General features: G+C 48.1%; 2 protein-coding genes across 5 annotated transcripts in view; one reads left to right on the top strand and one right to left on the bottom strand.

Moving 5' to 3' along the window:
- The window catches only part of LOC119646304 (MAGUK p55 subfamily member 7), a 172,519-nt gene that overhangs the window by 94,953 nt on the left and 60,807 nt on the right, over positions 1–16,759 (bottom strand). The window lies entirely within an intron of this gene.
- LOC119646251 (neuropeptide-like protein 32) lies at positions 14,253–14,591 on the top strand. Its single transcript, XM_038046644.1, has one exon. It carries the CDS (start codon positions 14,253–14,255, stop codon positions 14,589–14,591), a length of 339 nt encoding a protein of 112 aa, XP_037902572.1.

Below are 16,759 nucleotides of genomic sequence, written 5' to 3'. Positions count from 1 at the left end.
AGTCCTGAGCAGATGGATTTGGGCACAAATCGAGTGGAAATGCATTCGACCGTCCTCGCTAGAGCCGAAGAGGAAAGGCTCATCCGAAAGTGCGCAGCAGTGGTGAAGCGTATGCGGTCGGCAACGTTCCTTCAGAGAAACGTCAGCAAAGGCGTCAAAAACGGGCTGATGGAACTGGAGGAACTACTGGACCGCGTTTCCTTTTATAGACGCACGTGGAGAGCAGCGGAAGACGATTGTAGAGCAGAAACAGTCGCACTCCCCGCTGAGAATGCTGCTTGCGTCAAACGGACCGCAGATAGCCCTCTGCAAAGTGAACAGGGGAAAAAGCGGAAAGAGGACGACGTGCCTGAAGGAGACTTTATCGAAGTAGTCTCCAAGGCTCAAAAAAAAAAGGCGAAAAAGAAACAACGGACTCCAGCGCCAGAGACACGTCTGTCCAAAAACAAGGAGGCTGCCAACCCAAAGCCAGTAGCGGAAAAAAACGACGAAACGAAGGACTAGACCGTCGGCTCTGCTCATTAAGCCGACGGAAGGCAAGACATTTGCGGAAGTCCTTAGTGAAATCCGCTACAGGATGAAACCCGAGGAGAACGGAGCAGAGGTGTCTTCGATACGGAAAACGAGGAGTGGTGGAGTTCTCGTCGAACTGGGCCCAAAGACGACCAACAAGAGCACGTTCTGCGAAGCGGTCAAGGGGCTATTGGGGGAGAAGGCCCTTGTTTCCAGCCTAGAACCCATGTGCTCTCTAAAAACACGGGATCTTGACTGCCTCACAGAAAAGGTCGAAGTAGAGGAGGCGCTAAAGCGTGAATGTCCAGAGATAACCAATGCCCGGGTAGCTATTACCTCTGTAAATGCTCGAGGCCAAAAACTTGCCGTGGTGGATGTCCCCGAGCAATATGCGAGGAAACTCCTTAACAGCGGGAGAATCAAAATCGGATGGGTAGTATGCAGGGTACGAATGCGGATAGTCCCCACCAAGTGCTACAGGTGTCTGGACTATGGACACACGTCAGCAGCTTGCAAGGGTCCGGACAGGAGGACAGCATGCCGGAGATGCGGCCAAGCGGGTCATCAAGCGAAGACTTGCAAGGAAAGCGAGAGCTGTGTTCTCTGCAGGGATCGTGGTGCGTCTGGCGAAAGCGTCGCACACACTGCGGGCTCGGGACGGTGTCCGATCTTCAGGGCGGAATTGGAGAGGGCTAGGGTGCGAACGCCATGATCCGCATTTTGCAAATTAACATGCACCGGAGTGCAACCGCTCACCAGTTGCTAGCGCAGTTCGCTGCGGAAGTAAATGCTGATCTAGTGCTGATTAGCGAGCAATACCGAAACAAGGACCCGTCCTCATGGTATCTCGACTTATCGGGCACCGCTGCCATCTGGGTTCGGGACGACGTTCGACTTCGTGTTCTTCCCGAAGGCCGGGGGGACGGATTTGCCTGGATCCGGTGTTTAGGGATAACGTTTTTTAGCGTTTACCTGACGCCGAATGAGTCGATTCCGGACTTTCAACGCCGGCTTGATGCTCTGGAGGACGCCGTTTCGAGCACGGAGGGACGAATCCTGGTTGGCGGTGATTTTAATGCCAGGGCTCTTGAATGGGGCATGCCTCAATCAGACTCCAGAGGGAAACGGATTCTGGAAATGGCGGCGAGAACCGGACTCGTAATTTTAAACACCGGATCCACGCCAACGTTTCGGCGCTCAGGTTGTGAAGGAAGCATTCCCGACATCACTTTTGCGTCGGAATCTCTGGCATCATCGGTGGACGGGTGGCGAGTCCTAGAAGACTTCTCGGCAAGTGATCATCAGTACATTGCGTTCGAAGTGTTTGACGCTACTTGCCGGCGAGCACCAACACGACGTTCCCCCTGCGTGTGGAATGTCGCGAGGGTGAACATCGGAAGGTTCGTCGAAGCTCTTGGAGCAGGTACGGCCGCACTGGGGGCACTCCGGGGGGTGGTGGTGTCGCAGCTGACACCGTCGTAAATTCAGTGATGAATCTGATAACGACGGCGTGTGAGGCTTCCATGCCCCGGAGGGGCCCCAGGCGCGGCAAGCCTTCTACGTACTGGTGGACGGCGGAAATTGCCGACCTACGGAAGGAGTGTCATAAGCTCCGCCGTTTGGCACAACGTTTGTACGCCAACGAGGAGGCATGTGCCATAAAGGCACAATATAGATCAGCAAAAAGGAGACTCCGCAGCGCTATAAATAAAAGCAAAGCTCGCGGCTGGCAAAATCTCGTTAATGAGGTGAATGATGACCCGTGGGGACTTGGCTATAAGCTTGTCACTCGGAAAATCGGGGCTCTGCTGAAGCCCTGCATACTGAGCACCGACCAGATGGACCGCATTGTGCGGGCATTGTTCCCCAGACACCCTGTACGGGTTGATGTAAACAGCGCGGAAAGCCTCGTGGATTGCCCCCTTTTCACAATGGGAGAACTCGAAGAAGCGGTTCTTACTATGAAAAACAGGAAGGCGCCAGGCCCTGATGGCATCCCGGCGGAAGTTTACAAACTGGTGTTCCGTCAACGGCCAAAATTGCTGCTCGAAGCGTTCAACGCGTGCTTGAAGGAGGGCACTTTTCCTTCTCGCTGGAAAGTGGCCAGACTCGCGTTAATCCGTAAGGGTAAAGGAGATCCGGAGCTCCCGTCTGCATACCGACCGCTGTGTATGCTTGACACGGCCGGAAAAGGGCTCGAGAAGCTCATCAGGGGTAGACTCGCTGAAGCGATCCGTGCTACCGGGGACTTATCCGCAAGGCAGTTCGGGTTTAGAACAGGGAAATCTACAGTGGATGCTGTTATGGAGGTCGTAGATGCGTTTAATCGAGCCGGGGCGCACAGCCGCCGATCTCGACGGATAGTGCTCCTCATAACGCTTGACGTCAGAAATGCCTTCAATTCCGTAAGATGGACAGATATGCTGGGCACACTAGAGAACTCCTTTCACGTGCCAAGCTATCTCTTGCGGATATTGAGGGATTATCTGAAAGACCGCTCCCTGTTCTATGAGATGCTAGAGGGCCAGAGGAGGATGGAAATCACGTCGGGAGTAGCGCAGGGATCCATCCTAGGGCCGGACCTCTGGAACGCTTCCTACGATAGTCTGCTGAGACTCGATATGCCTGAAGAGTCGCGCCTGGTCGGTTATGCAGACGACGTTGTGGCACTTGTTGCCGGACGCACTGTTGAACAGGCGCAAAGCAGACTTGGCATATTGATGCGACGGGTAAGCGGATGGATGACTGCTCACGGTTTCAACCTTGCGCTGGAGAAAACCGAAGTAGTCATCCTGACCAGAAGGAGAATCCCGACCTTGCGTCCCATATCGATTGGCGAGTTGACTATAGAGTCAAAACCAGCGGTTAAATACCTTGGTTTAATGCTCGACTCGAAGATGAGCTTCTTCGAGCAAATCAAAGCAGCCGCGGACAGGGCTGCAGCAGGAGTCGCGGCCTTGAGTCGGCTAATGGCGAATGTGGGCGGCCCTATATCAACTAGGAGACGTCTCCTCATGGGAGCAACGCAGTCCGTCCTTCTCTATGGTGCGGAGGTATGGGCTGATGCCCTTGACAAGGAGGTGCATCGTAAACGCCTAGCTCAAGTGCAGAGGCGGGGAGCTTTGCGAGTGGCGTCTGCTTATCGCACTGTCTCCGAACCGGCTGTGATGGTGATTGCGGGAGTGATCCCCGTTGCCCTCCTTGCCAAGGAGCGCAAAGCTATCTATCGCCGTAAGGGCGAAAACTTAAGAGAAGTGGTTGCCCGTGAAGAACGTCAACGCACCCTTAACGAGTGGCAAGTTTCTTGGCAAAATGAGCCAAGGGGCAAGTGGACTGCGCGGCTCATCGACAAATTAGACCCATGGTTGAACAGAAAGCACGGTGAGATTGATTACTTCCTTACCCAACTTCTAAGTGGGCATGGAGGTTTTCAGTCTTACCTGCACAGGGTTGGGAAGGCGCGATCTCCTGATTGTGTGTTCTGCAATAGAGTGCCGGATGACGCTGAACACACCTTTTTCTCTTGCGAGAGGTGGGATGGCCTACGCCAGCAGCTTTATGCAGACACAGGGGAGCTCTCTCCAGACAACATTGTCAGAGAGATGCTGAAGAGCGCTGGCAGCTGGAATCGAAGAAGATTGAACTCGACCGGCAGAGGGATCGGACAGTAAGGGGTTCCCTGAACTAACAACTCCCTTCCTCCCCTCCCCTCCCGTTGGTGAAAGGAATTCCCTGACTTGGAGGCTCCCAAAGCCGGGAGAGCGGGAGGGCTAGCCCGAAGTAATGTGTCAAACGGTCCCAGGCTAGTTCTCTGATGACAGGGAGGTGTTTAGTTGGTAGTCCGTCAGCGTGCTTTTGCGGAAGTCCAACACTCTGTGCGTAAACGCATTCACCTACCCTACTCCAAAAAAAAAAAAAAAAAAAAAACTTGCCGGTAATTATTACGGCTAGGTCGTCCGCAAAGGCTTGCGCGAGGACTTTTTTGTCCTCCATGAGCCACAGCAGGGTATCCATCACCAAGAGCCATAACAATGGAGAGAGAACCCCTCCCTGTTGACAGCCCCTGAGACATCCTGGTTCAATAGACTTCTGGCCAACCGATATGTGGATTTTTCTTCACTCTAGCATGTGAAGGGTGATTAGCAGCGGTTCGATTCTATGCTGTCTTACCGCATCACAAATTGCCGCAAATGAGGCATAATTGAAGGCACCTTCGATGTCCATGAATGCGCCTAAGGCGTAATCTTTATCGGACATCGCCTTTTCAATTTTTGCCGTAAGTTCATGGAGTGCTGTCTCCGTGGATTTGCCTTTCTGGTAGGCGTGTTGCCTATGGTAAAGTGGCCATTTAGGAATGTGTGTATCCCTTATGAACCGATCTACTAGTCTTTCTAGTCCTTTTAGCAGAAAGGACGTTAGGCTGATCGGTGGGAAGCTTTTTGCGTCTGTGTAGGTGGGTTTTCCTGGTTTGGGAATGAACAACACCTTCACATCCCGCCATTTAATTGGAATATAAGCGTGTGCTAGGCATGCACGAAATATATTCCGAATGTGTAGACCCAGGGCATCCATTCCTTCTATTACTAGCGCAGGGATGATGCCATCCGGACCTGCAGACTTGCATCTATGGATCGAGTTAAATGCCCATTTCACTCGCTCCAGTGATACTACTTTGCATGCCAGATTCCAGTCTCTCGGTTGAGGGCTGTATGCCCCTGTTGGCCCCGAGATTAGATTTTGGATGCTGCCTGGGAAGTGTACTTCAACAAATGATTTGCCGTTTCTTCATCGCTTTCTGTGTACTTCCCATTCTGTAAACGTAAATAACCCAGTTTCTGGCTACGTTCTTTGACCAGAATCCACTTCAGCTTTGCGGTTGCCTCAAGAGAGTTAGTCTCTTCACAAAAGCGTCTCCAAGATGATCGTTTAGCCGATCTTATGCTCTTCTTTAGAGCCTTCTGTGCCTTTTTATAGCGATTCCAGCTAGTGCTTGATTCACTCTTCAGAGCACGATTAAGGAGCATCCTCGTCGTTCTCCTCTGTTTTGCCAAATTCCAGTTCCACCATGGTGTTTTACCCTTCTTTGGCATCTTGAGTGGACAGCTTTCTTCGAAAGCTTCTCTCATGCTAGTTCTGATCATCTGGGTTGTCTTCTCAATTCCAGCAGTGGATTTAATGCGCTTCCCAGCGATCTTGACTCGGGCGCTTAATTCTGTTTGATACATTACCCAATCTGTCTTCCTCGGATTCCGAAATGGAGTGGATGGAGGTAGATCCATGCCCATAACGAAATCAATGCGTCTGTGATCCGAGAGTGTGATATCGTTTGATACTCTCCACTCCCCGATCAGAGCCGTGATGTCAGGAGATGGCACCGTGATGTCGATGACCTCTTGCCTGACCACGTTGAAGAAAGTGGGCTCATTACCCACATTTAGGATCTGCAAATCGGTTCCTACTAGATACTCCAGTAGTCTCGATCCTCTTGCATTGATGTTCGAACTTCCCCAGCATATATGGTGAGCGTTGACATCACATATTGCTATTACTCCCATGCCTCTACTTTTGGCATATTGGATAGCTCTGATGAATGTTCCACTGGGAACGTCTTCTGCGTCGTAGGGGAAATATGCAGAGCACCATAGTATCTCTTTATCTCCCTGTTGACTTTTTATGGTTAGTTTAGCCGATGTGGTGTCGCCATCACATAGGTCATTAACCAGGTTAGCCTGAAAGTCTTTGGAGACTACCATGCAGGTGCGGGGTCGATCGCTTCCATTGGCATACAATAGGTCAGCATGTTGGAAGTTTAGGCCCCTGACTGCCCCACCAACAACCCACGGTTCTTGTATGAAGTATATAAATACATTGTATAACTCGAACTTTTAGATGGGCCCCTCGAAAGTGTCTATTCTAAATGGCCATCCGGGTTGACCAGTGTCAACCACGAGTTCTGAGCTATTCCAAATCTTAAAGGAAGTGGCGAAATGGATTGTGCATTTCTAATAAAGTGCCTCATCGGTGTCCAGTTCCGTTGTGTCCGAATACAGATCCGCGCCCAGACAGTTAATCCCGAAGTGCGTCCCGCCACCTTACCCTTATTTCGCTGCAGGATTGCTGAGACTCCCAGGCAGTAGCGTGACGGATAAGGAGCATCTACGCATGCTCCATTAGAAGAGAAAAGTTCTCTTGCGGATTTAGATGTGCCAATTTTCCGATCCTGAAAAGGCACTTGCCAATTGGTAGTAACGCTTCTGAGCATTTATATTTTAAATCTCATGCACTCAAAGTGTGGACGACTCTCTCAGCGGATAGTGTGCCACGAGTAGTGGTTGGAAATGCTAAAGGAAGGCATTGTAGACGTCAATGAAACAACGGCTCAGTTCGGTCCATCACAAACGCTGTTTTTCATCCAGGACTTCTTTGACGAATAAGCACAGCCTGGATATCAGGCAAGCCAACAAATTTGAGAAGAAAGGAAATGCGGGCTTCATGTCACAAGATCCTCTTTTTGGAGGGTTTGTGCGTAAGTCAACTCGCCGAAAGTTGCTGCGTTCCAATGCTCTCTCGGACGTGCGTCCATTGTGAGGATCCAAATCTTAGTCTCTTGGTTTAGGTCCGCTGCGAACCGTTTCAGCAACATTTTATTTTCTAGCCACACTTAAAGAAGTTTGGAAACGTATGACAAACTGGGAATCTCAGAATGAAGGTCGATATTATATTACCCAAAAGGAATAATGATTTTGATTCATTATAAGGAACATCCGAAACTTGGGAAATATTGTCTCAAAGAATTTATTGGGTACCGCTGCCATCTGGGATCGGGATGGCATTCGATATCGAGGCGAGGGGATGGCTTTGCCCGGATTCGAAGTTTAAGGATAACGTTTTTTTAGCGTTTAGCCAATAAGAGGACGCCGATTCGGGAACGGAAAGGCGAATCCTGGTAGGCGGTGACTTTAATGCTAGCGTCCTTGAAGGGACATGCCTTAGTCAGACGCGAGAGGGAAACGGATCCTGGAAATGGCGGTGAGAACCGGGCTCGTAGTATTTAGCACTGAATCTAGCCTGAAAAGGAAACATGTCTGACATAACAATAAAAGGGCTCAAACAAGCAGTTCCCACCATGAAAAACACGAAGGTGCCAGGTCTTGATGGTAACCAACCGGAAGTTAACAGACTTGTACTCCACCAACGGCCACACTTGCCTGAAGCAGGACATTTTTCCTTGTCGCTGGAAGGTGGCCAGACTCGTATAAATAACCAAAGGAAATGAGGACCCTGAGTTGCTATCTGTATACCAACCTCTGTTTATGCTTGACACGGCCAGCAAAGCATTCGAAAAGCTCATCATCGAGCCGAGGTACACAGCTGCTGATCTATCTCGACGAAGAGTGCTCCTCAAAACGCTCGATGTCAGAAATGCTTTCAATTCCGTAAGATGGACAGATATGCTAGGCGCATTAGAAAATTCATTTCATGTGCCGAGCTATCTCTTTTGGGTATTGAGGGTTTACCTGCTTTACGAGACGCTAGATCGACAAAGGGGGATAGATATCACGGCGGGAGCAATACAGGGATCCATCCTAGGGTCGGAATTCTGGAACGCTTCCTACGATAGTCTGCTGATACTGGATATTCCAGAAGAGTCGGGCCTGTTCGGTTGGGTGGACGACGTTGCAGGACTTGTTGCCGGACGCACTGTTGAACAGGCGCATGATGGCTTGCGGTTAAGTACATTGGTTTAATGCTCGACTCAAAGATGAGCTTCTTCGAACAAATCCAAGCAAAAGCGGCCACAGATGAAGCTGGAGTCTTGGCCTCGAGTCGGCTAAAGGCGAATATTGGGGGCCCTAATTCTACCAGGAGACGTCTTCTCTTCTGGGGGAAATGCCGTCCGTTCTGCTTTACGGCGCGGAGGTATAGGCTGGTGTCTTTAACAAGGAGACGGAGAGCTTTACGAGTGGCGTCTTCTTATCGCAAGGCCTCAGGACCGGCCCTGAGTGCTATTGTGGAAGTGATCTCCGTTGCCCTCCTCGCTAATGAACTTTCTTGGCAAAGTGTGCCAAGATTCAGATGGACTGCGCGATTCATCGACATCCGTGGCTGAACCGAAAGCATGGTGGGATTGATTACTTCGTTACCCAATTTCTAAGTTGGAGCATGGAGCATGGAAATTGTGAAGGCCCGATCTCCTGATTGTGGGCTCTGTAATGAAATGACGGACGACGCCGAATGTATCTTTTTCTATTGTGAAAGGTAGGATGGCTTTCGTCAGTAACTTTATGCAGACACAAGGGAGCTCTCTCCAGACAACATTGTCAAAGAGGTCCTGAGGAGCGCTGGCCGATGGGTTGTGTTGCGCATTATATTTGGGTTCATTTCGTTGCGGTTTTATGAACTAACAACTCTTTAGAAGATAAACTATAATAGATGTAGAGGGCATTTCTTTGATATATCGTTTCAAACTGCCTACACCGGCCTCAAAAAACCCTCCGTAATAAGTGGCTTTAGGGGGGTTGTGATAATAATAATAAAAATCGTTAGGGCAACAATCCAATTGGATCAGGGCCTTGAAGTGTGTTAGAGCACTTTATTCAAGACCGTGACAGTACACTATCGGATTACAGGACCCTATAGGAGGCAATGTGGTCAGCACTGCGTTCGCCTGAGATTGTTACCCTGATTTGATTCAGGTACTCACTCACAGCTGAGTCGACTGATATCCGACGTCGAATCACGATACAAACTCCACTGTCACTAGTGAGATTTGAACCGAGACTTTCCGTACGACAGCCTTGTGCTCTAACTGGTTAGCTATCCGGTGTACAACCCGGGAGTTGTGATACCAAACGTGGTGTCTTCGATCGTTATGGTCACGGAATTCGGGTTAATGAGAATTCACTTGTCAAGATTGGTGTGGACATGGTAAGCGACCAAAAAACCGGCCGAAACAACGGTGGCTTGATTCGCTGGATGGGCATTTGGAAGCCTCGCGATTGCATCCAGATCAGGCTTTTGATAGAACTAAATGACGTAACCGATCAAGCGGGCCGACCCTGCTTGTGGACAGGGCAAAGGCTAAAGAAGAAGAAAAAAGAAACAAGGGTGTTACACTGCGGCCTAATATATTGTATATACATGTACATAACGAAAAAGAGTTTTAGGACGTTTACTACTGCTATTTTAAGCTAGCATCCAGTATTAAGTATTCTGACAGGTGCACTAGTCTTCTTTGCGCAAGCTGCGGATATTGTTCCAGAATATGTAGATAGTTTTCGTCACACACCCCACAGTGTCCGTAGATATCCCTAGCTTCTCTCGATGGTAGTTTAGCCTGCTTTCGACTATATTTCTAAAGTCTTTCAAGGCGAGGTTCACATTTTTCCAAGAGGCTGTTACATTTCAGTTAAACATGTCCAGAAAAGTTCGCTAAGCCGTTCCTTATCTTTCCTTGTCATGACTATGAATCCTTCCTGACTCTACAGAAGGGCCCTTACTTGTTTAACAGTGTTATAGCTTCTTATATGGCAGGAGTACCCAGACGTTATTATACGAGGTAAGCATACTCAAATTATTAGGGTATTCCTATATTAAATAGTTTATAATTCGTCTGGTTGGACATACGTGCTTTGACGTGTATATCGCTGTCAATATTCTGTTCGTTACAGTTTTTTTGAAGGTTTAAGTATATGGAGTATATTTGGGTCTGAAATATATTGGTGCGCCTACCATTGGTTTGAAGTATTTTTTTTGGACCAATGATCTCTGCGCTCACTCCTTTTGCTGTGAGGGACCGTGAATGCACTAGGTGATCAGTTAATAGTTTCAGTCGTACGTTATTGTATGGTCTTCCAATCCCCTCTGCTGCTCCATTGTGTTTTAAATGCCTTGACGAAATGAAACTTCATTTTGATGTTATCCCACCGAATCAGTAGCCCTTGATGTTGCGTAGAGATACTGTTAATCTTCTGTAGATTTTGACAGTTCCCCGCCTTGATGGTATCCTCGCAGGTCCTCCAGGGATGTCGTTGAGCACTTTCTTATCGTCCCAGTGATACACACGCAAGTCAGTCTTTGAAGTTTGTGTAACTCCTCGACTGTGTGTGCTGAGTTTCGTTCCGATTGCCAAGATTACTCGCGCCTAAAAATGGGACAAATTGTACCAACTGGTCCTCCAAGTTGGGGGTTGGGTAGGGCTGACAACCACGGAAAACAACTTGTTACGAACCCACAACAGGAGCCTCGGACTGGACGGATTATACAACGACGCACCCGGCAACGACAAGGGAATAACGATTTGCGCATTTTCTCATGGAACGTGCGCTCCCTGTACAGAGATGAAGCTGATGAGCAGCTAGTCGATACCCTGCCCCAATATAAGGCTAATGTAACAGCGTTGCAGGAGGTCCGTTGGACAGGGACCGGTATCTTGGAGAAGAGTCGCTACACCATATATTATAGTAGGCATCCAGTAAACCATGTGCTCGGAGTAGGTTTCTTAGTCAGCCAAAAAATGAGACCTGCTGTTATCGGCTTTGAAAACATAAATGAACGGCTTTGTACTCTGCGCTTGCGAGGCAAGTTTAAAAATATAAGCCTCATTAACGTTCACGCCCCTACAGAGGAGACTGCAGAGTCGGAGAAGGATACTTCCTACGAGGCAGTAGAACGAACCCTCGAAGCCTGTCCCAGATATGATATCAAAACCATACTTGGGGATTTTAACAGCCAAGTAGAGAAGGAGCCCGTATTCAGGCGATACGTTGGCTCCCATAGCTTACACGAAAATACAAATGATAATGGACTGCGGATTATTCAATTAGGAGGGTCACACGAAATGGTTGTTGGAAGTACCTGGTTTGTGCGGAAAGCGGTTCACAAACATACGATGTCCTCTCCAGACGGGACCACTTTCAACCACATTGACCACGTGTTGATCGAACGCCTCTCAGCCTTGATGTATGTCAGAACATATAGGGGGGGGGCCAATGTAGACTCGGATCACTATCTCGTTGGCATGGTGTTCCGAGCTCGAATAACAATACCACTTAGAATCCCCTCTGACAATCAGGTGAGAGTGAACACTGAAGCCATCCACTACACAGCCCTCGGCGACACCTATAAGAGGGAAATGGATGCCGCAATAACTGCAGTCAACAGAGGACCTGGAGATGAAGCATCAACAAATGATCTTCACAACCACCTGAAGAACGTGATCGTGGATATGGCCACAAATATACTTGGTCCCAGCCGCAAAAGGAGTCGGAACGGCTGGTTTGACGATGAATGTAAACTAGCAACGGAACGGAAGAATGCTGCATACCGAGTAATGTTGCATTCTCAAAGGACGCGGCCAAGCGCCGAGCGCGCGAGCGGAGAAGCGACTTCACAGACGGAAAAAGGAAGCCTGGGAGAATCAACAAGTCTGTGAACTAGAAAAGTACAGGGAGCAACCGCACCAGGCGCGGAAGTTTTACCAAGAAGTCAGCAGGATGAAGCCTCATCCTGCCGAGACAAACAGGGAAATCTGATTTCCGACAGAAGGGCATATTGGAGCGATGGGTTAAGTACTTTGATGAGCTACTGAACAACCAGAACATCGGGGAGTTTGAGGTCCCGCCAACTGAAGACGACGGACAAATACTGCCCCACCAAGTTTAGGAGAAACAGTCCGCGCAATTCATGGGCTAAAAATTCATAAGTCGTCAGGAGCCGATGGAATTACAGCCGAATTGGTTAAATATGGAGGCGACCAGTAACACCAAGTGGTTCATCAACTTGTGCTCAAGGTATGGGACAGCGAATCAATGCCTGACGATTGGCAACGAGGCATTATCTGTCTCATACATAAAAAGGGAGATATCACACAGTGCAGCAATTATAGAGGTATCACGTTGCTGAGTACCATCTATAAGATATTCTCGGCTATCTTGTTAGGCCGGATAGCCCCATACGTCCAGAACGTCATTGGCCCATAGCAAAGAGGCTTCAATCCAGGCAAATCAGCAATAGATCAGATTTGCTCTTTGCGAGAAGCGATGGAAATACTGTCGGAATATGGACAGCAGTTGCACCATCTATTCATCGACTTTAAAGCCGCCTATGATAGCATAACCAGGGTAAAACTGTACACGGCCATGAGAGAATTCGGTATCCCGACGAAATTAATAAGACTGACTAGGCTGACCCTGACCAATGTGCGAGGCCAAATAAAAGCAGCAGGATCGTTCTCAAGACCATTCGACATCAACAACGGTCTACGACAAGGGGATGCCCTATCATGCGTCCTCTTTAACCTGGCCCTCGAGAAAGTGATCCGTGATGCTGAGGTAAATGCAAGGGATTCCAACCTCCTTAAGTCCACCCAACTACTGGCCTATGCTGACGATATCGACATCATGGGAAGAACCACCCGAGACGGTGGGGTCAAAGCTCTTACTGTACAAGACTATGATCTTGCCATTCCTCATGTATTCCTCGGAAACTTGGGTTCTTAGTAAGAAAAACTACGAGCTCTTAGCCGTGTTCGAGAGAAGAATCCTCCGAAGAATTTTTGGCCCCCTATATGAAGATGGACGTAGCCTACACAATGACGAAATCTTTGAGCGATACCATGACCGTCCGGTTGTGGATAAAATCCGGCTCAATAGGTTACGGTGGGCGGGTCACTTAATCCGTATGGATGAGGATGATCCCACCTGGAAAGCCTATAAGGGCAATATCTATGGTAGAAAAAGAAGACGAGGCAGACCCTGCTTAAGATGGAGCGATTTCGTAGGCCAGGACGCCAGACAGCTGTTAGGGATATCGAATTGATGGACCTCCAGATACCGGTTGTTGCGTCGTTGATGATGACTATAGCGTTAGGAGTTCATTAATCGGTTAAGACATGTCAACGCCTTAACCTCCTTAACCTTGAAGTTTATTGCTAAATATGTATCTAAAAATATAAAGGAATTCATAAAATAACGTCAGCTTTGCGTCAGGTTGGTTGGTGCAATCTGGTAAAACTTGAAACTCTGTCCAAAGTAGATATGAGAAATTAGATTCCACAAATATCTAAATTAATTGAATTAATTTGAAGGTTAGATAGATTTTTATCTTTTTAGGTGTCTGCTGAAGAATAAAGTCCCAATCTGCTGGTATTCCCCCGCTTATTCCGCGGCTCGTGTTATACTACTCCTCTGCATGCAAGACATGCAAGTTATGCGCTTTATATTATAATTTCACCTGAATCAAAATAATTTAGCCATCAAATTCTTAGATTGCGGTTTGGTACGATGTGTGAGCATCAAATTCTGGTTTCCGTTTGAAAGATATTTTCTCTGAACTTATCCAGTTTCATGAAAAACAAAAAAGATTTCAAAAGTATTGTGTTATGTAAATGACCGTCTTGTCATTGATAGGTCAGTGTATCTTTCTATCGTAGAAATAAGATTCATTAACTGCCGAACAACACCTGATCTCATTAAATTACCTGGTGCGAAGTAGAATGCTTTGATGCGCAATCGCGAAAAGGTAAACAAAAATAATAACAAAGTTCGAAGCAGAATCGAATTAAATAGTCTTCAAACATGTTATTTATTAGCACCCAATATCCATCTTTTGGATTTTCCAAAACGTACTCCATTCCATATAAAAGCAGGCGATGGTTCTAACGGAAGCAACAGTTCACTTCTGAATATAGTCCTGAAGAAGTGCTAAAACTACAGTGTAGTGGTCCTTACCAAAAGAAGATGAAAGTAACGTGGATTTTTGGGTTTCTGCTAGTCCTTGTGGCTTTCACAGTAGCCCAAAGGGCTCCCGCATTGACAGAAGACCAACAGGCAAACTTGGAGGATTTACTCTCCGTCGATGAGCAAGGACACGAAAATGTTGCTGATCGCACTGCAAGGCAGTGGGGCGGCGGACGTGGCGGCGGTGGAGGTGGACGCGGATGGGGCGGTGGAGGTGGACGCGGATGGGGCGGTGGCGGTGGATGGGGCGGTGGCGGTGGATGGGGAGGCGGTGGAGGTGGACGCGGATGGGGCGGTGGCGGTGGATGGGGAGGCGGTGGTTGGGGTAGACGTGGATGAAGTGGACGCGGCGGTTGGGGCCAAGAAAACATTTTTGGTTAGGTTAGGTGATTCTATGGCGTTTGATTTGAATTGTGAATAAATTGATAATTTGAAAATAATTGAGTTTAAATGGATAGCAAGGACAAATTTGAATATGTGGTTAAAGATAAAGGAAACAGACGTAAGTTGGTACAGTAACCATCTGTACCACTTTGTTAGCGCACTTCCCACCCACACAAATCGATGGAACACCCCGGGTAGGATTGTGACTGGTCGGTTGAAGTGAACGCTTCCTGCGGGCTCAGGAATCTAACACGGCGCTTTGCTGCAATCTCGAGGCTAGCAAACCGTGGTTAAATGAAGGCGGCATGTCCTAAACTAGGGGAATCACCCGAGTTAGTCCGTATAACTGAGGAGATGAGCAGGGGTGACTATTTATTAGAGTCTACGAAGGTTTCGACAGCTGTCTACTGTTAGGTAGGTGGACAATTCAAATGGGAAAGGACGGTAAGGGGAAGCGAAATATTAGCGATTGCTATGGCCGTGGTCCTTGAATGGCAAAATACCCGAACAAAATCATGGATGTAAGGAACGAACTTCAAACAACATTAGAGGACAGAGAGGATTTTGGCACTATTTTGGTTGATTAAGGAACCACCTGATTTTTTCAGATTTTTTGATTGGGTAGTTTCTGAGGGTGGGTCCGTTAAAGAAATGATCACTGTCAACCACCCGCACTCCCCACCTTTCCAGCAAATGTCAAAACTAAGACCGGATTCGGAAAGTACTAACCAAGACCTGGCTTCATTTCATACCCCACATGACTATATTTTATTTACACCCTCCTTTTGCATTTATGAGGATCCCCCCCCCCCCCTTTTTTTTGGGAGTAGGGTAGGTGAATACGTTTACGCACAGAATGTTGGACTCCCGCAGCAGCACGTTGGCGGACTACCAATTAAACACCTCTCTGTCATCAGAAAACTAGCCTGGAACCGTTTGACACATTACTTCGGGCTAGCCCTCCCGCTCTCCCGACTTTGGGAGCCTTCAAGTCAGGGAATTCCTTTCACCAACGGGAGGGGAGTGGAGGAAGAGAGTTGTTGTTAGTATGGGGAACCCTTTAAGTTTGACCTGGAATGATGTAATTCACTGTATATATGAGCGTTCACAATTCCCACCTGCCCACCAAATTTGGTGTCAATCACTACAACCGTCTCGTCTCCGTGAAAAATGTGAGGGACAGACAGATAGACAATTAGTGTGATTGCCTCCAGCGAATTGGAGTGAGAAACAGATGTCGGATCAAAGGAACAGCAGGGGTGGAGTCAGTTCTTTAAATGAAGTTGACGCGTTCACCCAGCTGGGATCATTGATCCAAAAATCTGATGGAGTACGTTGGTCAACGAAATAATGTCCACCACGCTATCAAAGACCAGTTGCGTTCTATCAGGGCGACGTACTTTAAGGCTAATAATAATAATAATCGTTGACGCAACAATCCATATTGGATCAGGGCCTTTAAGGCTAAAAAGGACGTAAAAGCATGCGAAGAAGGTATACTGCCGAACAGCCAATGGAAAATGATGGTTACCGTATGGTTACCCAAAGAACCTTTTGACAAAGAAGGTATCCAAAGTGAAAGGGACATCTCAGCAATGCGCAATGAGAGACAAAGAGATCCCAACAAAGAGGTACAATCATCGCAACGGACAGCAAAACACAAAAAGGAGGAACCAATGCCGGCGCAACCTAGGAAAACAGGAGACGGAAGCTTATCGGCCCACCCGGAAAAGGCCACTAATCGCGCCGAAGACTCTGCTTGGACGAAAGTAGAAAGTAAAAAAACGGTTGCAAAGGAGAGCCAGGCTGGACGCGCTGATCATAACAAAAACCAGCGAGCTGATGTACGCAGAGATTTTGCATAAAGTAAAAGTGGATACCTCCCTGGCTGAACTAAGTGGTAATAAAGTCAAGCGACGACGGCTTTACGGTTTCTTACCAGGACAGAGGCAAATCTTCAGACGCTGCCTCACCTCTGCCTTGGGAGCTGGCTATATAAGGGAGCATTCAACATCTGCGAGCCGCTACGGTCACGCTGCTCCCAGGGCAGAGGTTAGGCAGCGTCTGAAGATTTGCCTCTATCCTGGTAAGAAACCGTAAAGCCGTCGTTGCTTGACTTTTTT

This window comes from Hermetia illucens, chromosome 1, assembly GCF_905115235.1.
Source record: "Hermetia illucens chromosome 1, iHerIll2.2.curated.20191125, whole genome shotgun sequence".
NCBI lineage: Eukaryota > Metazoa > Arthropoda > Insecta > Diptera > Stratiomyidae > Hermetia > Hermetia illucens.
Note: the sequence above shows the minus strand (reverse complement) of the source record. Positions and strands in the feature narration are given on the sequence as shown.

Bases quoted from the DNA above. Each gene is read 5' to 3' on its own strand.
- LOC119646251 (XM_038046644.1), top strand. From the start codon at position 14,253: ATGAAAGTAACGTGGATTTTTGGGTTTCTGCTAGTCCTTGTGGCTTTC.